General features: G+C 38.7%; 1 protein-coding gene and 2 long non-coding RNA genes across 6 annotated transcripts; all 3 read left to right on the top strand.

The window, feature by feature from the left end:
* The first annotated feature begins 4,368 nt into the window (after positions 1 to 4,368).
* On the top strand, positions 4,369 to 7,411 carry LOC112180758. The gene is made up of 2 exons (XR_002928463.2): positions 4,369 to 4,498; positions 6,998 to 7,411. It is a non-coding gene; the product is annotated as an uncharacterized LOC112180758 (long non-coding RNA).
* Positions 7,412 to 11,942: 4,531 nt separating this feature from the next.
* LOC112180422 (disease resistance protein RPV1) lies at positions 11,943 to 20,619 on the top strand. Of its 4 annotated transcripts, none has more exons than XM_040511888.1 (9): positions 11,943 to 12,442; positions 13,535 to 14,306; positions 14,860 to 15,967; positions 16,163 to 16,438; positions 16,538 to 17,188; positions 17,284 to 17,976; positions 18,164 to 18,544; positions 18,767 to 18,872; positions 20,419 to 20,619. In XM_040511888.1, exons 2-7 carry the CDS (start codon positions 13,780 to 13,782, stop codon positions 18,542 to 18,544), a joined length of 3,636 nt encoding a protein of 1,211 aa, XP_040367822.1. In that variant the 5' UTR covers positions 11,943 to 12,442; positions 13,535 to 13,779; the 3' UTR covers positions 18,767 to 18,872; positions 20,419 to 20,619. The 4 variants fall into 4 exon arrangements, with proteins under 4 accessions (XP_040367822.1, XP_024174740.1, XP_040367821.1 ...); XM_024318972.2 differs by lacking the exon at positions 20,419 to 20,619 and adding an exon at positions 18,952 to 19,882; XM_040511887.1 differs by lacking the exon at positions 20,419 to 20,619 and adding an exon at positions 18,958 to 19,674.
* Positions 20,620 to 20,802: 183 nt separating this feature from the next.
* On the top strand, positions 20,803 to 24,703 carry LOC121050772. Its single transcript, XR_005803820.1, has 4 exons — positions 20,803 to 20,928; positions 21,770 to 22,548; positions 22,642 to 23,485; positions 24,501 to 24,703. It is a non-coding gene; the product is annotated as an uncharacterized LOC121050772 (long non-coding RNA).
* The last annotated feature ends 1,607 nt before the right edge of the window (positions 24,704 to 26,310 follow it).

A 26,310-nucleotide genomic window follows, 5' to 3' on the forward strand; every position in this document is an offset into this window, starting at 1 on the left:
AAAGGAACCATCATACTCCTCCTCCCTCTCCTTAAGTGCTTTGCCGGCAGCCCACCACCAAAAGAGTGTCAAGACTCTCCCTTCGAGCTCGCCTCGCCGAAGAAACCCAGACCATATAGCAAGCCACGCCAAACTTCCGACCTATTGTCCAAGAAACCGATCGGAAATCACCATGTCCTGCCACCTCAGAGTGGAGGATCTCCACCCGTTTGTGTCCCTCAGTTTGGGAGCCCAAACCCACCGCTGCAATCTCCGTCCAGTGACCCACCATAGAGAAGCAATCAATGCCATACAATCCAGGGCATACCGTCGCCATGATCTGGCCACTAACCACCCGCTCCACACTCGGGCCGCCACAGATCGCCTATCGCCAATTACCCACACCTGCGTCGCCGCTTGAGAGAAGAGAAGAGATGTTCCCAGCCCAGATAGATGAAGAGAGGCCAAAGCCAAGAACCTCCAGATCCCAGGAACCCGTCCGGCAACACCTGCCAAACCTAAACCCTAAAGCCACGATCAACGTGGAGGCGCCGCCGGACAGGAGGCATAGTCTCCTTTGCTTTTTCCAAACCCTGATTTAGTCGCCTGTTTTCTCGGAGCAAACCAATTTTGGGGCTTGAGTCTGTCATCTTGTAGTTGGGCCTTCTTATTAGGGATAATTTGGTTTTTTATGCATGATAATAGAAATGGAGGTTAACAATGTACCAAAAAGAAGACAGGCATGTCATAAACGTGGGAAGGAGATCAGCTGTACTAGCTGATCCTGTGCCAATTTTGTCTTGGTTATCAGATAATTAAAAGTGTCGTGACTAATATGATGTCAACACCGAACCTCATAATACTAAACATGAATTTTCCCTAGAGTAAAAAAGCGAGGATACCCCAATTAATTTGATGGAGGTCCTGACAGTTGAGGATGCAAGAATTATGAGAAATAATACTACAATACTATGATTCCACAATCAAAGAAAAAGAGGAAGTGTGGTATCATAGCGAAAAGTCGAAAATATTGGAGAATAGCAATAGTAGCGGTTGCTATGTACCTTAATTCGAGTAGTGACATAAAAGTTCCTTTTTTTTTTTTTTTTTTTTTTTTGAGAAGATGAAAATTCCATTAATAGCCAAATAGATTACATAGCATTAGATGCATAGTTATGGGACCGTCAACATGAGTGACTTCCATGAGCCAAAAAGGCTCAACCCCTAACCAAATTTTACGCTCATAGCCGCGAGCTACAATGAGTAACCACCAAACATGTACCGATACAACCCAGCCACCAACCTTACGATGAACTGTTTTCACCCATTCGGACACCGCGATCCAAAACCGCCAGACCACGTGTAAGGGTGATTCACCATCACGTTGATAACCAAAAAGCACCGACAAAAGACCAGACCACGACACACCAATGAAACCAAAACAACCTAGCCCTCGCTCAATTGAGGAGGGACTTATTATACCTAAACAAAAACCAAAACCTAAAAAACCTAACCAAAAAACCTAATAGAAAAGAGAATTCGACCACCGCAACACGCTTCCAATTTCCTTGACATCAAACCCCAACCACCAGCAAACCACCGCCTTAATCCCAGCCGCACAATCTCACCCCATTGTAGCCACCCAAGCCCGCCATGTGGCCTTCCACCTCCACTATCTACATAGTCTCCGACCATATCTAGGACCAAAATTGGACCATTGACAAAGAAGAGCACTGAAAACCATGAAAGAGGGAGCAATCTACACCGCCACCATAGGCCTGGATCTGTTGACCACCACCACCCTTTGACTTCCACCTTCCTATCCCCTTCCACCTCGGAGTGAAACCATCCCAGCCGCTCACACCCATCAGATCCATAACCAGGATCCTCCACCCCTGTCGTGACTCAGCCAGAAGTCGCCATTGACGTGGGAACGCCGCCGGACAAGCCACAGCAACCAAACTCTGTTTTCCAACCCTAGGTTTTCCTCCGGATATCGCGAAGTAGGTTTTCCTCCACTAATTATAAAAGTTTATAATATTCTATAATAAAAAGTATATAGGAAATGTTGGGCTTTGATATGAACACTAAGAACACTATCATTTTGAAAAGTATATAGGGAACTTAATTTTAAAAAGTATATATGATAGTGTTCATATAATAAAAAGTAAATAGGAAAAGTATATAGAGAACTTAATTTCTTATATACTTTTTTATTATAGAATATTATAAACTTTTATGTCACTACTCGAATTAAGGTACATAGCAACCGCTACTATTGCTATTCTCCAATATTTTCGACTTTTCGCTATGATACCACACTTCCGCCTAGCTTATTCTACATATACTAAATGTGGATGCACTATTCATCCATGATCATCACTGTTCATGTAACAGTGGAATGACGGTTTTGCCCCCAAGTTTTAACAAAAATTCCAATATGTCTTTTTATAGATACTGTTCATTTCCTTGTCTATTATCTATTATGCATATGATATGAACACTATCATTTTAATTTCAGAAAATAAAAGCTCAATGTTTCAAAACAAAAATATAATGTTGGGCTCAATGCTGCTTCTTCATGTGGATAAGTGTCGGCTTAAATTGGAGGTAGTGATTCAGGTAATTATAGATAGGGAAAAAGATATAAACAGTACCCGACCTATGGTCCACTAGTAACTTCAGTACCCAAGTTTTCAAAACTATCACAATGGTACCCAAAATATCCTGCCCGACCCAACTTTCATACCCGCCGTCCATGACGGCGTTAACTATCATGTCACGTGGCATTTTCTTAGGGGTAAAACCGACCCTTACCTCCACCATTCCCAGTTCCCACCATGGTTGCCATCTGCAAATCCAAACGCAGAGGAGACCAAGGCTAATCGGCAAGCATCTTTAGGGGAGGTTAGGGAAAGAATATAGGCTCAAATCCATTTTTCAATCACAACCCAAAGAAATATTGTGTGTATGTTTCAAATGGAAATTAGGAGGAAAAAATTTCTATTTTCAACGAGAGAGAGAGAGAGAGAGAGAGAGAGAGAGTTTAGGGAAATCGGTGAGCGATCTCGGTGGTGGAATCGCTGGTTGAAGCCCCACAGCTGGCCAGACGAGCACACCAGGCCTAGCGCTGGTTCCAGCAGCCCCGCGTCTCCTCCTCTCCAGCCCAGCGTCCCCCCCCTGCCGCAACCCCTGCCGCGAAGACCCACAGCTGGCCAGACGAGCACACCAGGCCGAGCGCTGGTTCCAGCAGCCCCGCGTCTCTTCCTCTCCAGCCCAGCGTCCCCCCCTCTGCCGCGAAGCCCCCGCCAGACCAGCAGCCTAGCCTACCCCCCTCTGCGCGTACATCTCCCTCCGCGCTATTGCCCCAGCATCAGCAGCCCTGGGCCCGCGTCCTGCGCCTGCTCTTGCGCAGCCCACCCAGCGCAGCAAGCCTACAGCCTGCCCACCCTCGATCTACCAGCAGGGGAAGGAAGAAGAAGAGAGAAAAGAAAAAAGGAAGAAGAGAGAAAGAGTGGAAAAAAAAAAATTGTGACCCAGCCCAAAGAAAAGAAAAAAAAGAGAGAAAGATGGGTGATGCATGATCAGATCCAAGAAATGAAGTTAATTTGCCCCAATTATGGGTTTCATTCTTTTGCCAATGGTCCGGAGAAGATGATGACAGAGTTAGGAGGAAGAAGAAGATGAAGAGAGCTTGAGGAAGAAGAAGAAATTTAGTGAAATGACGAAAATACCCTTCAAAATTTGACAGTTGACTAACTCCGTAACGGCCAACAGTGTTTTAGGTACTAAAGTTGGGTCGGGGTCCGAACTTCAGGTACTATTGTGATAGTTTTGAAAATTTGGGTACTGAAGTTACTAGTGGGCCATAGGTTGGGTACTGTTTATATCTTTTTCCCTTATAGATATATACAAGCCTTTCATTCTCCAAGGCATCGATTCTTGGATTCATTCTCCAAACAATGGATCTAGATCTTCTCCTCGGCTATTGTTGGGCTTTGTTTGTCCTTGCCTTTCATTTAAACCGTAGATTCTAAATCTAAATGTCATTAATAATTGTCTCCTCCTTGTTCTCAATCTCTTCTCCGGATGTTACTCAGAGAGAAATTCTTAGGTGGGGTTTGCCCACCACGTGGCTTTAGGGCCAATCAATCAGAAGAGAGAAAATTTTCTCTCTTTTTCGAAATTGCCTCCTGCTCTCTAAAGTGCAATACCCAAAACACTCCCCTCTTGGACAGTGATTGATTCGCCCCACCATGTGGCTTTAGAGTTGCCCCACGCAAGATTCTCTCTTAGAGCTAACAGTGTTAGCGGGGTGTTAAGTTAGTGATTACGTGTCATATTGTAATTCGTGGGACAGGGTTGGGATAGGGAATTTAAGGACAGCTGATTTCCTTCCCAGAATTTGAAATCAGAGGAGACAAGTGATGAGCCCTATAAATCCCATAGGCATTCGAAATCTCGCTAATCTCACAGCGACAGTGTCGGCCACTGCCATCAGCCAAACACCCCTCAAAAGGTACTGTCTTTGATTTGCTCCGACTCCGACCTACGATCTTAACGTTTACAATCCTCTGTTTTGGTTTCTGTTTGTTGAAAGATTGCATTTTTGTTTGAGTTTCTTTGTTCTTATTTGGGGCTTAGGGCACGCTTTTGTTTGCTCGATAATTGATATGTCTTGCACATTCAAGAAATTTCCCTTTGTTTTGATTCGTAGAAATACTGTCATTTCTTTACATATGTTGTTTAATTAGTTTGAACACAAGGTGATTAGGCCAGTCTTATATTTGTTGAAATTGAAATGACACGGTTATTCTTGGTTTTATGACACTGTAAAAGGTGGGCGTTGTCTTGTTGCATTAGGGTTTATTTAGCTTGACAGGGATTCTTGTTTCTGCATAAGAAATTTTATTTGCAATGAACATAGAGAAAAAGGGTATTTTAGTTTGGAGATCCTGGTGAGCAGATGAGGTATCACTTTTTGATAGATTCGATAAAATATATCCAGTCAGGACTCAGGAGTAGACATGTACTCCAAAATCCCACATTATGCCCGAACGTGGTAAGTTTTCAGTAGAAGTTATCCCAAGTTCCCACTTATAGCTGATCCCATGTAGTTATCTATTAATCATATCTGCGTATATGCGATGAATGAATACCCAAGAAGAATCTTTTTGATCACTTGGTATGGTGCGAGTGCATCAATAATGGACTTGTGAAGATGCATTTTTTTTTTTTTTTGGACCAAAGAAATGTGCACTATCTATATTTGTGTGACCCCTGCTTTCCTTCTGACAAGCAATCATTTTCCATTTTAGGTCTCAGTACCACTTAACTGCCATTAATTCGACTGCTCGAGGTCAGAGCGCACACCTCAAACGTGTCAATTGGGTCATTATTCATATCTTTTCATTTGTTAACAACATTAGTTTATGCACAAGGCATGTCAAATCATATAGTTGAGGAATTGATCAATTGGATGGTTGCACTTGCTTTTGTGAGCCTGTAAAATGTGGGTCTTGGCTTGTTTCACTAAGACTTATATATGTTTGATGATGATTCTTGTGTCTATGTTTACATGCAGAAAATATTTCTTTTAAATAGAAATTACATAAATTATCTTACTTGAATATCCTGGCTAAGATTAGTGGCTGAGATATCATTTGCTAATGTATCTGATAAATGTTCACATCCAAAAGACTAATCTAGCAGTGTGGCATGTGCTCTTGAATCCCAGATTATGCTTGAATATGGGAGTTTTCAGGAAAAGTTGATACTTCACAGTTTATGATTTAAGCATCTATGTTGTGACATTCTCTTGTTGACCTGAGGTCCAACAAATACTTTTGAACCATTTTAGGTATAACCCTATTAGAATGTATAGGTTTCTCTCTTTCAATGTGTGGTTTAGGATGATATAGTATCAAAACGACGGAAGGATCCTGGTTTGAGGGAAAAAAAAGAAGTAATCTACCGTTTATCTCCTAATGCAAAGAATGAATGAATATCCAAGAAGCCTCTACTTGATTGTTCTGTATGATTGTAAATTTTTTAGTGCACAGTTTGGGGTTATCAAGCTGCAATTTCTTATTTTTAGTTTACTCTCTCTCTCTCTCACAATTAGAAATCCCAAACTCCGAGACCCAGTCCAACATGCTCTGCCATCGAAAGGTCCAGTCTTTATAAAGCTTTAATGCTTCTGTTTGGGTTGGATTGGGGTCTTGCTGGAATCCTCTGTTTTGTTGAAACTTGTTTGAACATTTCTCAAGAAGTTTATCGGTTTTTGTTTGCTCTGATTTGGGGTTCAGGGTAAGGTTTTGTTTTACTTTTACAGGTACTACCTTTTGGCTTTTCATTTTTTCTCTGATCGAATATGGTCTAATATAGATAGTGGATAAAAATCGATGCCTGCTTGATAATCGAAATGTTTTGCAGTTTCAAGCAATTGCCCTTGTTTTTATTGCTATTTTGAATAGAAAATGCTGCTGGAACTCTGCCATATCTTTACATATGTTATCTGATTGAATTGGAAAGCAAGGTGATTGTTAGTCTCTTCATATAAGATTAGGCCAATCTTATATTCAGTGGATCAGTGACAAGGTTATTTTTGCTTTATGACTCTGTAATAGGTGTTTCCTTTTTGCATTAAATCTTAATTAGCTTGACAACGGTTTCTATGCAAGAATTCTTATCTGTATCATAAAGAAAGAGAGAAATTTTTTTTTTGGGTGGTCCTAGTTAAATTTAATAGATGAGCAGATAATTATTCAGTCAGGACTCAGGAGTTATGCCTGAATATGGAAGTTTCAGTTGAAGTCATCCCAAATTTCCACTGATTGATTTTCCCATGCAGTTAGCTATTAATCATATCTCAGTGAAGTGAATACCCAAGAAGCATCTGTTTGATCGTTTAGTATGGTAGGAGTGCATCACTTGATGGAGTTGTGAAGCTGCATTTTTTTCTTTTTGTTTGTCTACCAAAGTACTTTGCACTATATGTAACCATTTGCCATTTTAGGTCTTGGTACCACTCTGCTGTTAATGGACTGCTCAAGGTTGGAGCTCGCAGCATGTCAATTGGGTCGTTATTCATCAGCCCGGCATTTACCATTTAAAGCTCCCAAACAAGCAACAGTAGAACAAGTGCTAGGTTCATGGTCCTCGGCTACTCAAAATTGCCGGGAGAGCCCTCAATATGTAGAGATTTAACTCATCCAAGTATAGGGATTTGCATGTGGAGTGGGAATGGAGGATTAGGACATAATCCTCATGCTGTTTTGGATGGGGACGGTGTCATCATCGTAAGCCATGGTTCGTATTGTTAGGTATAAAATGTTATGCTAAGTAAGCAATCAAATATTGATATTGTAGGCTACATTAATAGTTCAAAACCACTTGATATTAGTTGCTGTGACAACTGCCTTTAAATTCTTATGACTTTAGACGTTTTGAATTTCAGGTGAGTTTGTGGCCATGTTTAGGGAGAGAACTGGGTACTTCATATAAAGTTAGTCAGTCACTCGCCATGCCTTTTTTAAAACTGTGCATAATGCATTTTTCAAAGTTCTTATGTTTGTGAATTTCTCAGTCTGTATAAATTTTGTATGATTAAGAGTTGGCAGAACCATCAATTGAAGATGTATTTAATTCATGTGTTCAACAAGGGGAAATCATGTTATTGTAAGCCCATTTTTCTTCTTACCTGGAAGACATTGGGACCTGGTACATGGGTGCAGTTGAATGTTGCTTTCAATACTATCTTTATATAGATTAAGGCAAAATGGTTACATGCATTGGCTGTGTGCCATTTTACCGGATAGTCCATCCCTAACAGCTGAAGCTACAAAGGAGCGTCCCAGTATGTGCTATATTGTAACTGCACCTCTTGGTCTCCACCGAATACTTGTGGACCTGTGGTACGACTGGGGAGTTTCCGTATTTTGCTTTTCCTAAACATAAGACATTGTTCTCTAGATGTTTCTAAAGCACTGCATAAAGTTCTATTGGTGCTTAGCTTGATGGGAGTTTAAAAACATATAGACATAACCCAAGGGACCTTGGGCGTAATATACTTCAATGCCAAACCAATTATTGAAAGAACTGTGGCTGTGCTTTTAGTCTTAAGTTGATGAGGACTTTGGCTGCAGGATGTAGTGAATGACAGGATCAATCACTGTCTTAGTCATGTAGCTAGAGATGCGGATGAATGTGCTCTTTGTTTTGGAACAAGCAAATGCTGGCTCCATTGATGTATCCATGTTCCACAGCAAGTTGGCAAGAGGTTATGTAACTTGGCTAACCCTTTCAGCACTTCTAAAATTGTCACGGGTGTGATTTTGTGAGCAAATACCATGCCCTTTTGGTACCAAGATTCATGTATCCAACCCCGACAGATAGAGTCGGGACAAGCCCTTGTGTTTATGGATGTGTTGTTGCTTGGAGCATGGCAAGTGGTTCGAATTCTTGATGGTTGATGGCCTTTGCCAGAGTCATGGTGGATATACGATTGAATACTGAATAGCATGATCTATTTATTCTGATATAGAGCTCAGGAGCATTGTTGGAAGAAAACAAGGAGACAGTGCAGAATAGTTTCAGCATGTTTTTTTTTACTGCGTTGATTGCGGATCATATTGGATCAACTTCAGGGTAGTAGTTGACCAAGATACTTGCAGAAACCAAAGACGTCCTTTCCGCAAGTAATCATGAGTCTGCGCCATCAAAGTTTACTAGTTTCTTATATTTAGTGTGTTTAGAAAACAGTCCAACTACAAATGAGGCTTGAGATGGCTAATTCATATTCCCGCATACAGCTAAAAGGTTGGGGTTCCTCTCTTAGTTACTGTAATACATTTGTTTTTTTCTTTAATTCATGTACTAATGAGACGCAATTGTCACACAACGTCAACTACTACCACTGATATTATTTTAGGTCATCCACTAACAAATTTATTTGTTGGAAAATGATATAATAATCAGACGCACCATCAGATGGAGCTAGGGGTCGTCAACGGCCCGGCCTAGCCCATTCATAGCGGGCTTGGGTCGGGCGGGGCCTTGCTATATTTTTAAATAATTGCAGGCCGGACCGGGCCGGGCTTTATTAAAAATCAAAGGATCCAAGCCCGTCCTTATAAAGCGGGCCTTGCGGGTTTTTTCGGGCCGGGCCTTGCGAGCTTTATTTATAAATAAATATTTAAAGACACAAGTATTTTTTTTTTTAATCAAGCTTTGGAAATTCAATGGATAATGATCAAATACAACCAAAGATAACAATCTATATAACTATATTGTACCAAAAAAAATCTATATTTATATATAGATACTAATTTGTTGATAAATAAATTTTTAAAGACACTAATTTTTTATAAATCTATATTTATACATCATACACTCCAAAGAGCTACATATAGCAATTCAAAGAAAATGAGAAACCGACTGTTGGATGAGTTTATTACAATAAATTATGAGTGTGGTAAAAAATTTAGCCAATTTCACCATATTTTTGAATCCGATCGGATTGGTCAACCGTAGTCACTTATATGTTTTAGTGGTTGACCGATGGCGTGGCAACCGCGAAACGTGCTTATTTATTCACATCACGTTTGTATATATTCCATCGATGGATGTGCGTGGACATAAGATAAAAAAAAAATTAATTTTAATTACAAACACATTGGACTATACTAATTTTATTCCTAAAGTTATATGACTTATACATTGCATTTAAATTGTTTAAGTTCATTCTAAAGCAACCATGAAGTGGAAAATGAATTCGGAGAAACCAACCGCTTGATGGAGAGATTGTAATGTTTCATGGTGGTTGTAGAAAATCCAGCCAATTTGGTTCACGTTTCGAATTCGATCAACTAGGTCAAACATAGTTACTCTTATAAACCTATATTTATATATCATACACTCCAAAGAGCAACCCCTATCTATTCAAAGAAAATGGAAAAACCGACCGTTGGATGAGTTTATTACAATAAATTATGAGTGTGGTAAAAAATTTAGCCAATTTCACCATATTTTCGAATCCGATCGGATTGGTCAACCGTAGTCACTTATATGTTTTATTGGTTGACCGATGCCGTGACAACCGCGAAACGTGCTTATTTTTTCACATCACGTTTGTATATATTCCATCAATGGATGTGCGTGGACGTAAGATAAAAAAAAAAAAAATTTAATTACAAACACATTGGTCTATACCAATTTTATTCCTAAAGTTGTATGACTCATACATTGCATTTAAATTGTTTAGGTTCATTCTAAAGCAACCATGAAGTAGAAAATGAATTCGGAGAAACCAACCGCTCGATGGAGAGATTGTAATGTTTTATGGTGGTTGTAGAAAATCCAGCCAATTTGGTTATCGTTTCGAATTCGATCAACTAGATCAAACGTAGTTACTCATATAAATCTATATTTATATATCATACACTCCAAAGAGCAACCCCTATCAATTCAAAGAAAATGGAAAAACTGACCGTTGGATGAGTTTATTACAATAAATTATGAGTGTGGTAAAAAATTTAGCCAATTTCACCATAATTTCGAATCCGATCGGATTGGTCAACCGTAGTCACTTATATGTTTTATTGGTTGACCGATGCCGTGACAACTGCGAAACGTGCTTATTTTTTCACATCACGTTTGTATATATTCCATCAATGGATGTGCGTGGATATAAGATAAAAAAAATTAATTTTAATTACAAACACATTGGTCTATACCAATTTTATTCCTATAGTTGTATGACTTATACATCGCATTTAAATTGTTTAGGTTCATTCTAAAGCAACCATGAAGTAGAAAATGAATTCGGAGAAACCAACCGCTCGATTGAGAGATTGTAATGTTTTATGGTGGTTGTAGAAAATTCAGCCAATTTGGTTCTCGTTTCGAATTCGATCAACTAGGTCAAACGTAGTTACTCTTATAAACCTATATTTATATATCATACACTCCAAAGAGCAACCCCTATCAATTCAAAGAAAATGGAAAAACCGACCGTTGGATGAGTTTATTACAATAGATTATGAGTGTGGTAAAAAATTTAGCCAATTTCACCACATTTTCGAATCCGATCGGATTGGTCAACCGATATGTAGAATATATATATGCACATATTTTATATAGAAATATAATAGTATAAGAACTTCCACACACACACACACACACACATATATATATATATATATATATATATATATCTCTCTCTCTATACACACACACACATATATATTAATATATATATATATATATGTATATATATATATATATAAACACACACACACACACACACACACATATATATATATATATATATATCTCTATATATATATATATATATAAACACACACACACACACACACACACACATATATATATATCTATATATATATATAAACACACACACATATATGATATATTGATATATATATATAGATATCTATATATATATATATATCTATATAAACACACACACAAATATATATCTATATGTGTCTATATATATATATTTATTTATAAACACACACACACATATAGATATATCTATATATATAATACACACACACACACACACACACACACATATATATATATATATAAACACACACACACACTGACACACACACACACATATATAATATTTTGCGGGCTTTTACGGGCCGGGCCTAGAGGGCTTTTGGCGGGCCGGGCCGGGTTTTTGCTGGCCTCCATCGGCCCACCAAGGCGGGCTTTTGCGGGTTTTTTAACGGGCCGGGCCGGACCAAAAGCCTTGCGGGCCGGCGGGCCTCCATCGGCCCACTTGATCCGCGGGCTTTTTGATGAGGCCTAGATGGAGCGGATGTTGGGGTTGGCTTCAAATTGTAACAAGAGATGCATTTCCTATCTCTTAAAAGTTGCTCTTTTTTGATTTGCAAATCTGGGTCGCCTCATTTAACTAGTATATCTGAGGAGTATGTTTTGTTTTTTGGGCATAAATCTGAGGAGCACGCTTGGTTTAGAGGGGAATCAATCCTTTAGTTATCAAAAAAGCTCTCACCGAGTGTTGTACTCCTTTCATGGAATCTAGGCTTTTTCACCCCCTTGTTTTCTAATGTTCCATTGCAATAAACAAGAGGATGAGGTGACCTGCCTCACCTTTCAAACAAAAGAAAATAACATAAACAGAAGCATTTAAGTTAGTCTCAGTCCTTATTAGAAGTTTGACTTCTCATTTTAGAATTTTCTTGGTTTTAAGTTTCTCCTTCACCTGAATATCATATAACTTTGCTTTTTTTTTTTTTTCAAAAATCAACCTAATCCAGTTGACCCAAATTCCATTTTTTTTTTCTAAGAGGCAGCTGTGACCCAAAGCCTCCTCCTAGCTGGATTTCCCATTCATCAGATGTTCCGGGATTTGCTCAATTTTCATCAGATTTTCACTCTTTGGCTACCAGAAGAAAACTTTCAGGTTTGTATTCGTTAGCTTATATGATTTTGATCAAAATAGTCTGCATGCTATAGTAACATTTATTAGGTTTTCAAGGCAGAGGGGTTGGTGTTGTTTGGTTCTGGTTTGGAATTTCTGATATGTTTGCTTTCTTCTGTGATTTATGGCCGTCCTGCTTTAATTGATATTATTGTGATGGATAGAACTTGAATTTGAGCATCACCTCCCTTTATAAATCTTAGACATTAATTAGTTTTTCTGGAGCATGTTGAAAGTTTCAAGGATATGATAGGTATAAAGCATTTTTTGTTAAGAGAAATAATATTATGCAGAGCATTTGTAATATAACATTCTAGAAAAGCAACTCCAAGAGTTGAAAACTTGGGGACTTTGAATTCAGAAGTTCTATACAATTGAAGACCACTTTTGTTAGGTATTTGTGTTGGATAACACGTTTTGTTTCAGTTAACTTTGTGCTACAGTTATTAGATCGTTGCTATTTGTTTTGTCACCTTTGCAGCAAATTTGAAAATAAAGACAAAAGTTTACATTGGAACCCAATTTTGGAGGCAAGCAATGATGAGTAGTGTTACTTGCACTCTCACTACAAGACTTGTGAAAGTGAAGACATCCATTGTCTCCTAGATTTTACTATCCAATATCGAGTGGCCTGATATTTGTATTCTATTCATCGGACATGGTCTACAATGCTAACATGCAAACACTCGATGATTTTTTTTCTTATGACTTGACAATTGAGCCTTTTAGCCTCTTTTGCACTTTACAGAGCCATTTGAGAGTTGATGTCTGTGTACCTGAAGCAAATAGATGCATAGACTTTGGCGATTTCTGTTAATGGTCGTCTGCTGGCTTGCAAGTTAATTGAATAGATTTACTGCAAACTATTTTGAAAATCACACACACACACACGGGTCTAATGACACTTATATATGAAGTGAGAATATACTCTCTTTTTCCTTATCCCATTGTTATTGCAGTGAATTTTGCTTTGTTATGTTGTGGTAGCCTTGTAGCTTTTGCCTTCTCTCCTTTGCATTTTTATTCTTGTTAAAAAATGTGGTTGTAGATGGTGCTAACATTAGATATATCTAGTTTGATGCAGGTTACTCAGTGTAAGTAGCTAGGAAATTCAGACTTTGTGGACATTGAACCACTTTTATCAAAACAAAGTCTTTGGACAACTTACAAACTGGTTTCGAGCACTTTCCATGTAACTCATCAAAGTATACATATTTGTATGGTTCTCACAAATCAAGCAATTAGCCTTCTTTCCGAAGAGGGGTCTGTTGCCATCTGCTTCTCACTTCTTGAACCACTTTATAGAGTCAGTGGTACCAATGGCTAATGTCAACATAGACCCAAAAGCCTTCCCTTCATCATCCTCATCCTCATCCTCTTCCAGTGAACAATGGAGGTACGAAGTCTTCTTGAGCTTCAGAGGTGAAGACACACGCAAGGGCTTCACAGACCACCTCCACACGGCATTAAGGAATGCTGGAATTAATGTTTTTATTGATGAGCAGCTAACAAGAGGGGAAGTTATAGATGCCGAACTGGTGCAGGCAATCCAACTCTCCATGATCTCTGTGATTGTTTTTTCAAGTAATTATGCCGAATCTACTTGGTGTCTGGATGAGCTCGTGAAGATCATGGAGTGCAAAAGCACATTGGAGCAAATGGTATTGCCAATATTCTATGATGTTGATCCTTCGGTTGTCAGGAAACAGACTGGTGTTTTTGCACTAGCCTTTCAGAAACATGAAGAGCGCTTCGTCTCAGATACAGATAAGGTAAAAAGGTGGAGAAGTACTCTTACTAGAGCTGCAAACTTGTCTGGCTTGGAACTTCAGAACACCGCGAATGGGTAATTACTGTACCTAGATGACAATCTATTTTTCTTTTCTTTACCACGTTAACCGATTTTCTTACTAACCTCCAGTTTTTACATACAACCGACCATTCATTCTCTGGTTCCTTTTTGACATAACTTTAATTGCCAGTGTCATGTCTTGTTATTAAGCCTCTATTTACCATGCGCCAATAACAAACAATAGAATTCTTTAGAATCATTGGTTTTAAATATTGTTAACATAAGCAGGCTTACAATCTCTAATATGAAATTTTACAGATTTACAAAGTGTTTCCTAGCTCCTGTAGGTAGATAGATCAATGACACCGATCTATGAGAGATTAAGTGCTATGATGTTTTCAGAAGTTGCACAAAATTGTAATGGTATCTGAAGAATGATTCATCAATTATTAAGTAAGGAAGTGGAACCAAATGAATTGATTCATTTGTACTATGAAATCTACAGTCAAAATAAATGAGGATCTTATTCTATGTTGTAGCTGTAAAATAAATCTTTTTTTTTTTAACTGAAAATCTTATGTTGCTTAGTTTTTAATTTAATTGACAGGCACGAAGCAAAGTTCATCAAGGAAATTCTTCAGGAGATCATTAGAAAACTGAACAATGGGACGTGCTTGAATGTAGCTAGGTACCAAGTTGGAATTGAATCTCGTGTGAAAGAAATCAGTGATTGTCTATGTGTTGGATTACCTGATCATCGCATAGTTGCGATTTGTGGCATAGGTGGAATGGGTAAAACAACGGTTGCGAGAGCCATTTATAACAGCATTTATCATAGGTTCGATGGAAGAAGTTTCCTTGAAAATGTGAGGGAAACACCACTGCTTGATTTGCAAAACCAACTTCTTTCTCAAATCTTGAAATTGACCAATATAAAGGTAATTGATAGTGTTGCTGAAGGGATCAGTGTGGTAGAAAACAGACTTAGAAGTATAAAGGTACTTGTTGTAGTTGATGATGTAGATAGTGAGAGCCAACTAGATGCTTTAGCTATAAAACCTTGCCCATTTGCTCCTGGGAGTAGAATTATTATAACAACACGAGATGAACATGTTCTAAGGAGACTTCAAGTAGATAATATATATGAGGCTCGAAAGATGAATGAAGAAGAAGCACTGGAGCTCTTTCGTCTGCATGCCTTTGGAAATCATTGTCCTAATGAAGAATTCTCTGAACTAGCCAGAAAAGTTGTTGATTACTGTGGGGGTTTGCCGCTGGCTCTTGAAGTTTTAGGTTCTTTTCTCTCCACGAAATATACAGCAGGAGAATGGGGTAGTACATTGGATCTGTTGAAAAGAACTCCTAATGACAATATTCAAAAAAAGCTTGAAATAAGCTACTATGGGCTAGGTGATGGTGGAACTGGCGAGTACTTAAAGAATATATTCCTTGATATATCTTGCTTCTTTATTGGAATGCACAGAGGAGAGGTCATACGAATATTGGATGGTTGCGGCATTTCTTCAGAAACAGGAATTCGTGTCCTGGAGGAAAGGCACCTTGTATCTTTTGATGAAGTAGACAACCTGATTATGCATGATTTGGTTCGGGACATGGGCAGAGAAATTGTGCGGGCAACATCCCCCAATAACCCGGCAAAACGTAGTAGATTGTGGGATCACGAAGATGTAAAACGCGTGTTGGGATTCAAATCTGTAAGTATTTTAATAATTTAAGTTTACGTTTCATAAAGAGAAGCATGCTTATTCACATCCAGCAGAAATTTAATGAAGTGTAGGCAAGTATTACACCATTACTGCAACAACACATGTCTACTTATATAGTAATAGAAGGTCCCTTATACTGTAAGTAATCACCTTATTGAGGGCCTTTTGTGAAATATTTAACAGGGAACTAAGAAAATTGAAGGACTAGTTCTAGATCTGCCAAGTTCTGAAGACAATAGTTATAGCACAGAAGCATTTAGAAATATGCAGAGTCTGCGGTTGCTCCAACTCAACTATGTAAAGCTCACTGGAAGCTACGAATTTCTTCCCCAAGAGTTAAATTGGCTCTGCTGGCATGGATTTCCTGAAATGAGCATACCAAACAACTTTAATCAACGAAGCCTAGTGGCTATCGACATGCAATATAGCAAGCTCAAGCAAGTGTGGGAGAACCCTGAGGTATAATATAGCTTACTTTTTACTTTAGTTATCAACAAGCTAAAATCTTGTCACTTCTATTTGGAATTTGATTTTTCTGTTATTCCTTTTGTTTGACAGGTACTTGAGAAATTGAAACTTCTAGATCTCAGGCATTCCCGTTACCTAACAAAATCACCAGACTTTTCAAAACTCCCAAATCTTGAGGACCTGAAACTCGACAACTGTGAGAATTTGCATGAGGTTGACCACTCCATAGGAGGATTGAAGAACCTTAGAAATTTATCTCTAGATGGCCTGAAAGGTTCACCATCCGAATCAAGTAATCTATTGATTCCTTCATTAGAAGACTTATCCTCTCTAATGTCATTATCTCTTAGGAACTGCAATCTAACTGATGATGCAGTTCCTCAGGGTCTGGGAAGTCTATCCTGTTTAATAGCTTTGGATCTTCAAGGAAACAATTTTCATAGGCTACCTATCCTCAGCCACCTTACCAATCTTAGATATCTAACATTGGACAATTGCAAGAACCTTGAAGAAATCCCAGATTTACCAAGAAGTTTGATGCGTCTTGTAGCAAACCACTGCACTGCATTAGAAAGAATGCCAAATTTTTCACATATGTCGAATATGAGAGAATTGCATCTCAGACATTCCATCAAGCTCCCTGAGGTTCCAGGCTTGGATAAATCATTGAGCTGCATGGAAATGATTCATATGGAAGGGTGCACCAGCCTCACAGATATTTTTAAGGAGAGTATTTTGAAGGTTCTCTCCATCTCTCTCTGACCCACACACCCAAACATATGCATAGTATATATTATGTAAAATTGCTTATATAAATTGTGTTCCATATGTTATAGGGATGGACTACGAGCGGTAATGGTGGTCTTTTTCTCTCTGGAAATGACATTCCTAACTGGCTTACAGATGTTGACGATGATGAGGTCAAATTTCAAGTGCCAATAGTTTTAGGCGGTAGTGTAAAAGCACTAACTGTGTGCATTGTCTATTCTTCATCAAATGACTCCAAATTTGGTGAAAATCTTTATCTTCGTGTTATAAATAATACCCAGCGCACTCAGTTTGGCATATGGCTGAATGGCAATGTAACTTTAGCTGCCAACGAAGATTATCTTTGGCTAGCGCATGTGTCAAATGATATCCTCAATTTGGAAGGGGGTGACGCAGTCGTAGCATGTGCAACCTTGGGACCTGAGCCTTTGGAGGTGAAGAAAATAGGGGTCAATGTAGAATGGGAAAAAATTATGCTTGATTATCCAATAGACTGGGAGTCTCAACCATATCTCAGTGAAGACTATGTGAAGGAAGATGATGAGGAAAACTACGATGAAGATGACAATAGTGACACTGAGAATGACCATGATGAGGATAACTATGTTGACGATGACTACTCTGATGATGAGGCAGGACCTAGCCGAAGCTACCGAAGTCTCAAAAGAATGAGGTCTGATTTTAAGGAATGGTTCCAAGAGAAATGCGCACGGCTTGTTAAAGATGGATCATGTGCCTATAACGCCTCTCCGGAGATAAATGTAAGTTACTATTATATATTTTATATACTTGAAATTTGAAAACATACCTTATAATGAATGATTTATTTCCTTACCAATCAATTGTTAAATATTATGTACTTTTACAGCTTGTGACTCAGTCTATACTTGTAAGATTTAACAAGATCAAACTTTTCGGTTATTGAAAGATCTCTTTTGTTCTCTTCAGTGCTGCAATGAGACTATAGAGTTGCGACAACAACCTGTTGTTTTGGAGCCAGTGGATGCCGAGTCCCCTAATAGAGTTTCTGGTTTCCCAATTGGGTTCACACCTTCTCCATCACATGCTCATTTTGTCCTGACTCAGATTGCGTCCTCATCTCAGGGAGGACCAGAAAATGTCTGCACAAGGCCACAATGTATGGGGCTGCAGGCACTCTACCAGCAGCAACAAATGCTAATCCAACAACTGCAATCTGAGAATAAGGAGTTGCAAAGACAGGTGATACTATCACAACAGCCAAATCAGAATGTTGTTGAAAGAAATTTTTTGCAACAGTGTATTCCACCAGAATCTCCGATGACAACCCAAGGACCTGATGAGTTTTAGGTATATTTAACATTTTTGGTAATGTTATTGGTGGACTAGTAGTCAATAGTCATTGAATCATCATCCATGGCATTTTATGTTTTATGACTCTCCTAATATTTGTGTTATTTCTACATGTCTTGAAAAAGGATTTTAGTGAACAAGAAACTGCACAGATATGGAAACAATGCCAAATTTATCAGAAATCTCAAATATGAGCTGTTTAACTTTTTCAAATTGCAGCAAACTCGTCAACATTCCAGGCTTGGAAGAGTTAAAGCACTTGAAACTGATTGAAATGGAAGGGTGCAACAATATCACGGCTAGTCTTCAAAAGTTTCTCCTGCAGGTTTCTTCTCTCTCCATTTCTCTCTGTTATTCCTGATATGTTATGGATTGCTTTTACAAAAATTGTTCCGTGTAAATAGGGACAGACTTTTGGTGAATCTGGTGGTGTTTTCTCCCTGGAAATGATATTCCTGAGTGGTTCATCTATATGGATGTTGGTTCCTCTGTCGCTTTTGAAGTGCTGGACATGGTTGGCAGAGACATATATTAAACAATGTGTTCAATTTAGAGGGTGGTGATGAAGTTAAGGTCAGTGTTGATTTTGGACCAATATTCAGTGTGAAGATAATAGGGGTCAATCTGGCATGGGACAGACTTATCAAAGGGAATGCAATTTGGACTCTTGCTGTTTCATCAAAAAAATGGTTTACAGATGAAATATGAGTTGAAGGAGAGACCACATTGATATTGGCCACTGGCCTTTCGTTTTCTTTCTGCTGCAGTTCTCTCAAGGATGGTTTGCCCCGACTTGAGAATTAAGCATGTAACCATTAAGTTACATTGGTAACTTAATGGTTACATTAAGTTATATTGTACAAAACCACGTGGTGTGGTGTGTTGGTCGAGCTGCCTAGTCTGGAACTCTCAGGTCTAGAGTTCGAATCCATCCCGTGGCCAGCAGATTTGAGGGACATGGGTTAGTTAAAACACTCAATGGTTCGTGCGTCTGCGGTGCAGTGATTAGTCTGGCTATGCTGGAATACACTGCATGGGTGTGTGTGATGGTTCTACTGACGTCTTCCACTCAAAAAAAAAAAAGTTATATTGTACAGTCTAGTGTCTACACTACAATTAAGAAAGGACGTACTATTCTACACCTGTGCTTGAAACTGAAGAACTCTGCCTTGAAAAAGACTAGCATTTTGTGCCAGATTACCAATATCTTAATAAAATACTGTTTCTACTACAAAGAAGAATGGTACAGTTATTTATTGAACCAGAAAATATAGGTAAACAAACTACCTTATAGTCCTAGTGTTGCTGCTAATCTGATGTTTAACAGATAAGAAATTGGCTGTCCTAAATTTCTTTGTAAATTTCTTTTCCTAGAAAGAAAAAAGAAAACGGTTCTAGATTATCATGATCGATAAAATTCGTGTTGATATTGCATCCATTTCACAGCTGCAGGAAACTCGAGTGTTATTGATCTTAGAAAAAAGATATTTGTAGTAGTCTCCAAATGTCCAAATATAAAATGGTTAACCTGGCCTGCCATGCAAAATATAAATTTGTTTTTTAATAAAGGTGAAATGATGTGAAGCAAATCTGGATTTCTTCCTTGCATGATGCATGTAGATGTTCTGACCAATTAGATTACAAATTGACAATACTAGCCAAAACTGCCCAGGAAAGGGAAGATAATGGAAAGTTAACAAGTGGCATTCACCTTATAAAAAAATGCACAATAGAGGTTAAACTATATTTGAACAATTTTAATTACATGTATATCTACATACTACAACAGCTCAACAATGCTTGATGCTATAATATCTACAATTATGATTCGCTGAGAAAGTTCAATTCTTGTAGTCCATCTATCTTTACAGGAGAGGGAGATCAGAAGGAGAAATTTCAAATCCTTGGCACCTTCTCTTCCCCAATAATCCATCTCGTCAACCAACTCGGATCTTCAGCAAATGTTTTACAAGCTGTAGGGATGCTCACAACATCACTTCCAATTTGATCCTACTCCTTGAGAGCTGCTTCCATCTCTGCCTCAACAGCAGCATCATCTATAGAATATTTATTGTTCCCACGTGAAGAGCATCGGCATAGTGCTTCTCTCTCTCTCCCGATCATTTTGGAATAGCTTTACATAATGATATCTCTACTTAACAAGTGTCATATAAAAACTATTGACAAATTTGCTAATGGGTAATTAGCTTTTGCCCAAACTACATTTGACCGAAAGCCTCTCCCTTTATAAGCAACAGGCATTTGAAATCTCTCTACTCTCTTTCAGAGCGACAGTCACTGCCGTGAGCCGTCACAACCTCCGCCACCACCAGCCTCTGTCGCTCTCTCCCACAATCCGACAGCTGCTCTGCCCTCAAAAGGTCCTGTCTTTACAAAGCTTTAATGTTTCTGTTTGGGTTGGATTCGGGCCTTACTTGAATCATCTGTTTTGTTACCACTTGTTTGAATATCTCAAGAATTTGGTTGTGTTGTTGTTTGTTCTGATTTGGGGTTCGGGGTGAGGCTTTCGTTTTGGCTTTCAATGGATTCATTTCTTCTCTAATCGAATGCGGTCTAATATAGATAGTGGAAATGGGTGCTTGCTCGATAATCGAAATGATTTGCAGATTCAAGCAGTTGCCTTTGTTTTTATTGCTAGTTTGAACATAAATGCTGCTGGAACTCTGTCATATCTTTACATATGTCTACTCATTGAATTGGAAGACAAAGTGATTGTTAGTCTTTTCATATAAGATTAGGCCAATCTTATATTCAGTGGATCAGTGGCAAGGTTATTTTTGCTTTTATGACTCTGTAACAGGTGTTGCCTTGTTTCATTATAACTTAATTAGCTTGACAAGGGCTTCTATGTAAGAATTTTCATTTGTAATGATCATAAAGAAAGAGAGTAGGTGAGGGGATAAAAATTTTCAGTCAGGACTCAGGAGTTATGCCTGAACAAGGAAGTTTTCAGTAGAAGTTATCCCAAATTCCCAATGATTGCTATTCCACTGCAGTTAGCTATTAATCATATCTAGGAAAAGAATGAATGAATGATACCCAGGAAGCATCTGTTTAATCGTTTGGTATGGTGGGAGTGTATCAGTTAATGGAGTTGTGAAGCTGCATTTTTCTTTTTGTTTGTTATCCAAAGTACTTTGCACCACCTATATGTATGTAACTCTACCTTCCATCTGACAAGTGACCATTTGCCATTTTTAGGTCTTGGAACCACTCTGCTGTTAATTGGACTACTCGAGTTTGGAGCTCGCAGCCTCAAACATGTCAATTGGGTCGTTATTCATCAGCCGGGCATTTATTAAAGCTCCCAAACAAGCAACACTAGAACAAGTGCCAGGTTCACAGTCCTCAGTTACTCAAAATTACACAGAGAGCCCTCGAGACGTAGAGGTTTAAATATTGGGATGTGCATGACAAGTGTGAATGGAGGATTTGGACATAATCCTCATGTGCATAGAGACGGTGTCATCATCGTATGCCATGATTCGAGGTGTAAAGAATAAATCTCATGCTAAGTAAGCAATCAAGTTTTGATATTAGGCTACATTAATAGTTCAAAACCACTTATTAATAGTTGCTGTGATTTTCTCAAAAAAAAAAAAAAAAAAAGTTGCTGTGAAAACTGTCTTCAAATTCTTATGATTTTGAACTAATGGAATTTCAGGTGGGTTTGTGCCCATGTTTAGGGAGAGAACCAGGTACACCATATGGTAAAATTAATAGAGCACATCGTTCACAGTTTGACGTTTTTATTACAGATATAAAGATGGTCAGCCACTCACCATGCCTTTGTAAACATTTTGCATAATGCATTTCTTGAAGTTCTTATGTCTGTGAAATTTTCAGTTTGTACAAATTTTGTATAATTAGGAGTTGGCAGAACCATCAATTCAAGATGCATTCAATTGATGTGTTCAACAAGGGGCCAATCATATTATTGTAAGCCCATTTTTCCTCTACCTAGAAGACATTGGGACATGGTACGTGGATGCAGTTGAATGTTGCTTTCAATAATGTGGTTAGATAGATTAAGGCAAAATGGTTACATGAATCAGCTGTGTGCCATTTTACAGGATATTCCATCCCTAACAGCTGAAGCTGCAAAGGAGCATCCTTGTATGTGCTATATAATAACTGCACCTCTTGGCCTCCATCCACCGCTAGTGGTACAACTGCTGAGTTTCCTGATTTTTCTTTTCCTAAACATAAGACATTGTTCTGTAGCTGTTTCTAAAGCTTTGCATAAAGCTCTATTTGTGCTTAGCTTGATGGAGTTTAGAAACATATAGACATAACCCAAGGGACCTTGTGTGTGGCATACTTCAATGCCAAACCAGTTGATGAGGACTGTGGCTGTGCTTTCAGTCCAAGTTGATGAGGACTTTGGCTGCTGGATGTAGTAAATGACAGGATCAATTACTACCTTAGTCGTGTTGCTGAGATGTGGATGAGTGTGCTGTTTGTTTTGGAACAAGAAAATGCCTGCTCCATTGATGTATTCATGTTCGCGCCACCATTATTTTCCAAAATACTGTTGCCCCACCTATATGTATGTAACCCTGCCTTCCTTCTGACAAGCTACCATTTGCTATATATCTTTGGGTGTCAGAACCAGTCCTCTGCTGTTAGTTGGACTACTCGAGGGTCGGAGCTCACAGCCTCAGACATGTCAATTGGGTCGTCGTCACCTGCCCAGCATCTACCACTAAAAGCTCCGAAACAAGCGACAGCGGAACAAATGTTAGGTTCGCAGTCCTCAGCTACTCAAAATTGCATGGAGAGCCCTCAAGATGTAGAGATTTAAATATAGGGTTGTGCATGAGAAGTGGTAAAGGAGGATTTAAACAAAATCCTCATGGGACGGTGTCATCAACATAGACCCTGGTTCGGGCCATGAGGAATCAAATCTAATGCTAAGTAAGATATCAGATATCAAAAATTGATGTTATAGCCTTATAGGCTACTTTTGAACTGTTAATATCACTTTTTAGTGGGGTGTGGAAAATCTTGTGATATTGAATTAAGGGTTATTATCACAAATGGTACCTGAACTATACATCAATCTTATCGATGGTACCTGAACTTTAATTTTGATCACAACTAGTACCCGAACTTTTCAATTTCATTTTAAATGGTACCTAGAGTCACCTCCGATCACTATTCCGACTAAAAACGACATGGGAGGCCATCATAGTGATGATTTTTGATGATTTCGAGGGTTGCAATCATATATAGTGATGATTTTTTGGTAATAGACTTGCCTTGAACTTATTTTTTTGTTTTTTGTTTTCTTAGATTTGGCCGGAATAGTGACCGAATGTGGCCTTAGGTACCATTTAAAATGAAATCGAAAAGTTCAGGTACTGGTTGTGATCAAAATTGAAGTTCAAGTACCATCGATAAAATAGAGGATAAGTTCAGGTACCATTTGTGATAATAACCCTAATTGAATTTCAGATGAGTTTGGCTGTGTTTAGGGAGAGAAGCAGGTACACTACATAGAGGAGCCTGCTCATATGGTAAATCACCAATAGTACATCTTTCTCACTATTGGATTTAATTACATTCATAGTTAGTCAACTGCAATTGTATTTGCATTGACATTGTACATGATGCATATCTTGATGCCCTTCTATTTGTGAAATCATTTTATTTCTGAAATCTGATAGAAGTTGGGAGAGCCATCAATTCAGTATGCATTTATTTTTGGGTCTGTGACCACTAGCGCCAAAATAGGTTAATTTTAGCCTACTTACACCACCAACAGAATTCTATTCCCACTAACCCAACTACAGATTCAAAAGACGATTCTACCCCCCGAAAAATTAAAAAATTACAAATGGCACACCAGCTCTATCTCTCTCTCTCTCTCTCTCTGCACATCAAAAACGTGAACCTAAACCCGCCTGATTGTCGGTGCCTTCTTCTGCAGGCGGACAACGGGGAGCAACGGAGGACTGCCGCAGAAGACCAAAGATAGGCACGCGACGGTAGAGATCAAGACGTCGTCACCTGGATCTAAAGCGATCGTCGCGTATCACGATCAAATCTTTTGCGCCGGTTTGAATTGGTACCAGTCACCAGAGGCGTCGTCGCTGTCGAGGATGCGGAGCTCGCCAGCAAGTTTGGGGACGGTGTTGGTCAAATCTGACGGCAATCCCGAACGGCAGACTCGACATGAGGCCATCGTCGCCAGAGTTTTCCACAGGTGGACCAATTACGGCATTCAATTTTGGTTTTTGATTCTGACGGTTTCAATTGGTTCATGACCTCCGTGTAAACTCCTTGTATAGCTAGCAATTTCATGATGACCGTGTTTGTGTGAAAATGGGTAGCTTGGATCTCATCGCTGAAGGTGGGGTAGCCGGAGGAGGAGGAACTGGTCGAACTATTTTTTTTTTTTTTGGTAAAATGGGGCAGAAGGCCCAGAAGGAAAGAAAAAAGGAAAAAAAAAGTTTTATATGAGGCAATTACGGGCTATTAGGGGGCAATAGACGTTTATTGGAGGGCAATAGACGTTTATTGGAGGTCAATAGACGTTTTGAATTGATGTCATCTTTTTTTTTTCTTTAATCAAAGTTATATTTGTGTAATTTTAAAAAAATTAGTTCTCATTTCGGTAATCAAAACGTCTATTTGGGGGCAATAGACGTCTATTGGGAGGCAATAGACGTTTTAAAATTGATATAATTTTTTCATTTTTTTCTTTAATCAAAGTTTTATTTGTCTAATTTTAGGAAGATTAATTCATATTTCGGCTACCGAAAGTTTTATTGGGGGGCAATAGATGTCTATTGGGGGGCAATACATGGCTGATAGTCGTCTATTTGGGGGCAATAGACGTCTATTAGGGTCTATTGCCCCTCTATTAGGAGGCAATAGATGTCTATTGGGTGAAAAAAAACTTTCTGGTGAGATTTTCAACAAATTCCTGTGGGTGGTAGCCGGTGACCGGACTCCGGCAGCCAGTGACCGGAATCCGGCAAAAGTTGACCGGATTCCGGCGAAGTCTCCCATGGTTTCTCTCTCTTCCATTCTCTCTCTCTCTCTCTCTAAGTAACAAAGAGGTAAGGGTAAAATAGTATTAAAAAAATTTAAAAAAAAAATCTTAATAGGGTATTAGGGAAGATCTCCTTAGAGTGTTTTGGGTAAGAGAGAATTAAAAAAACTTAATGGGGTAAGTGGGAAAAAAATCTCTAAAAATGGGGTAAATAGACAAAAACCTTTTATTTTTTGTGTTCAACATGGGGGCGGTCATGTCATTGTAAGCCCATTTCTCCTCTTCCCGGGAAGACATTGAAACAAGTTACATGGGTCCAAATACAATTGAAATTTTTCTAGATATCATCTTTTGAGGGATTAAGAGAAACTGGTAAAATAAATGGGACTGTTTGCTATTTCACAGGATATTCCACCCCTAACAGCTGAAGCTGCAAAGGAGCATCCCGGTGTGTTATCCTGTACTTGTGGTATGACTGGGGAATTCTCTTCTTTTTCGTGTCCTATACATCAGTCATTCGATGTTTCTGAAGCTTTCCCAAATGTTATAGACTTATTTTTGTGCTTAACTTTGATTGTGCTTTCCTTGATTTTAGAAACATATAAATATAAGTGTAGGATCTACACCTATGGACCTTCTGCTTAATATTTTTGTTTTCATGTGCTCAACTTCAATGTCAAACAAATTATTAATGAACTACAATGATACTGTATTTCTAAGTTTACAGGACATTTGGCTGCAG

This window comes from Rosa chinensis, chromosome 7 (genome assembly GCF_002994745.2).
Source record: "Rosa chinensis cultivar Old Blush chromosome 7, RchiOBHm-V2, whole genome shotgun sequence".
NCBI lineage: Eukaryota > Viridiplantae > Streptophyta > Magnoliopsida > Rosales > Rosaceae > Rosa > Rosa chinensis.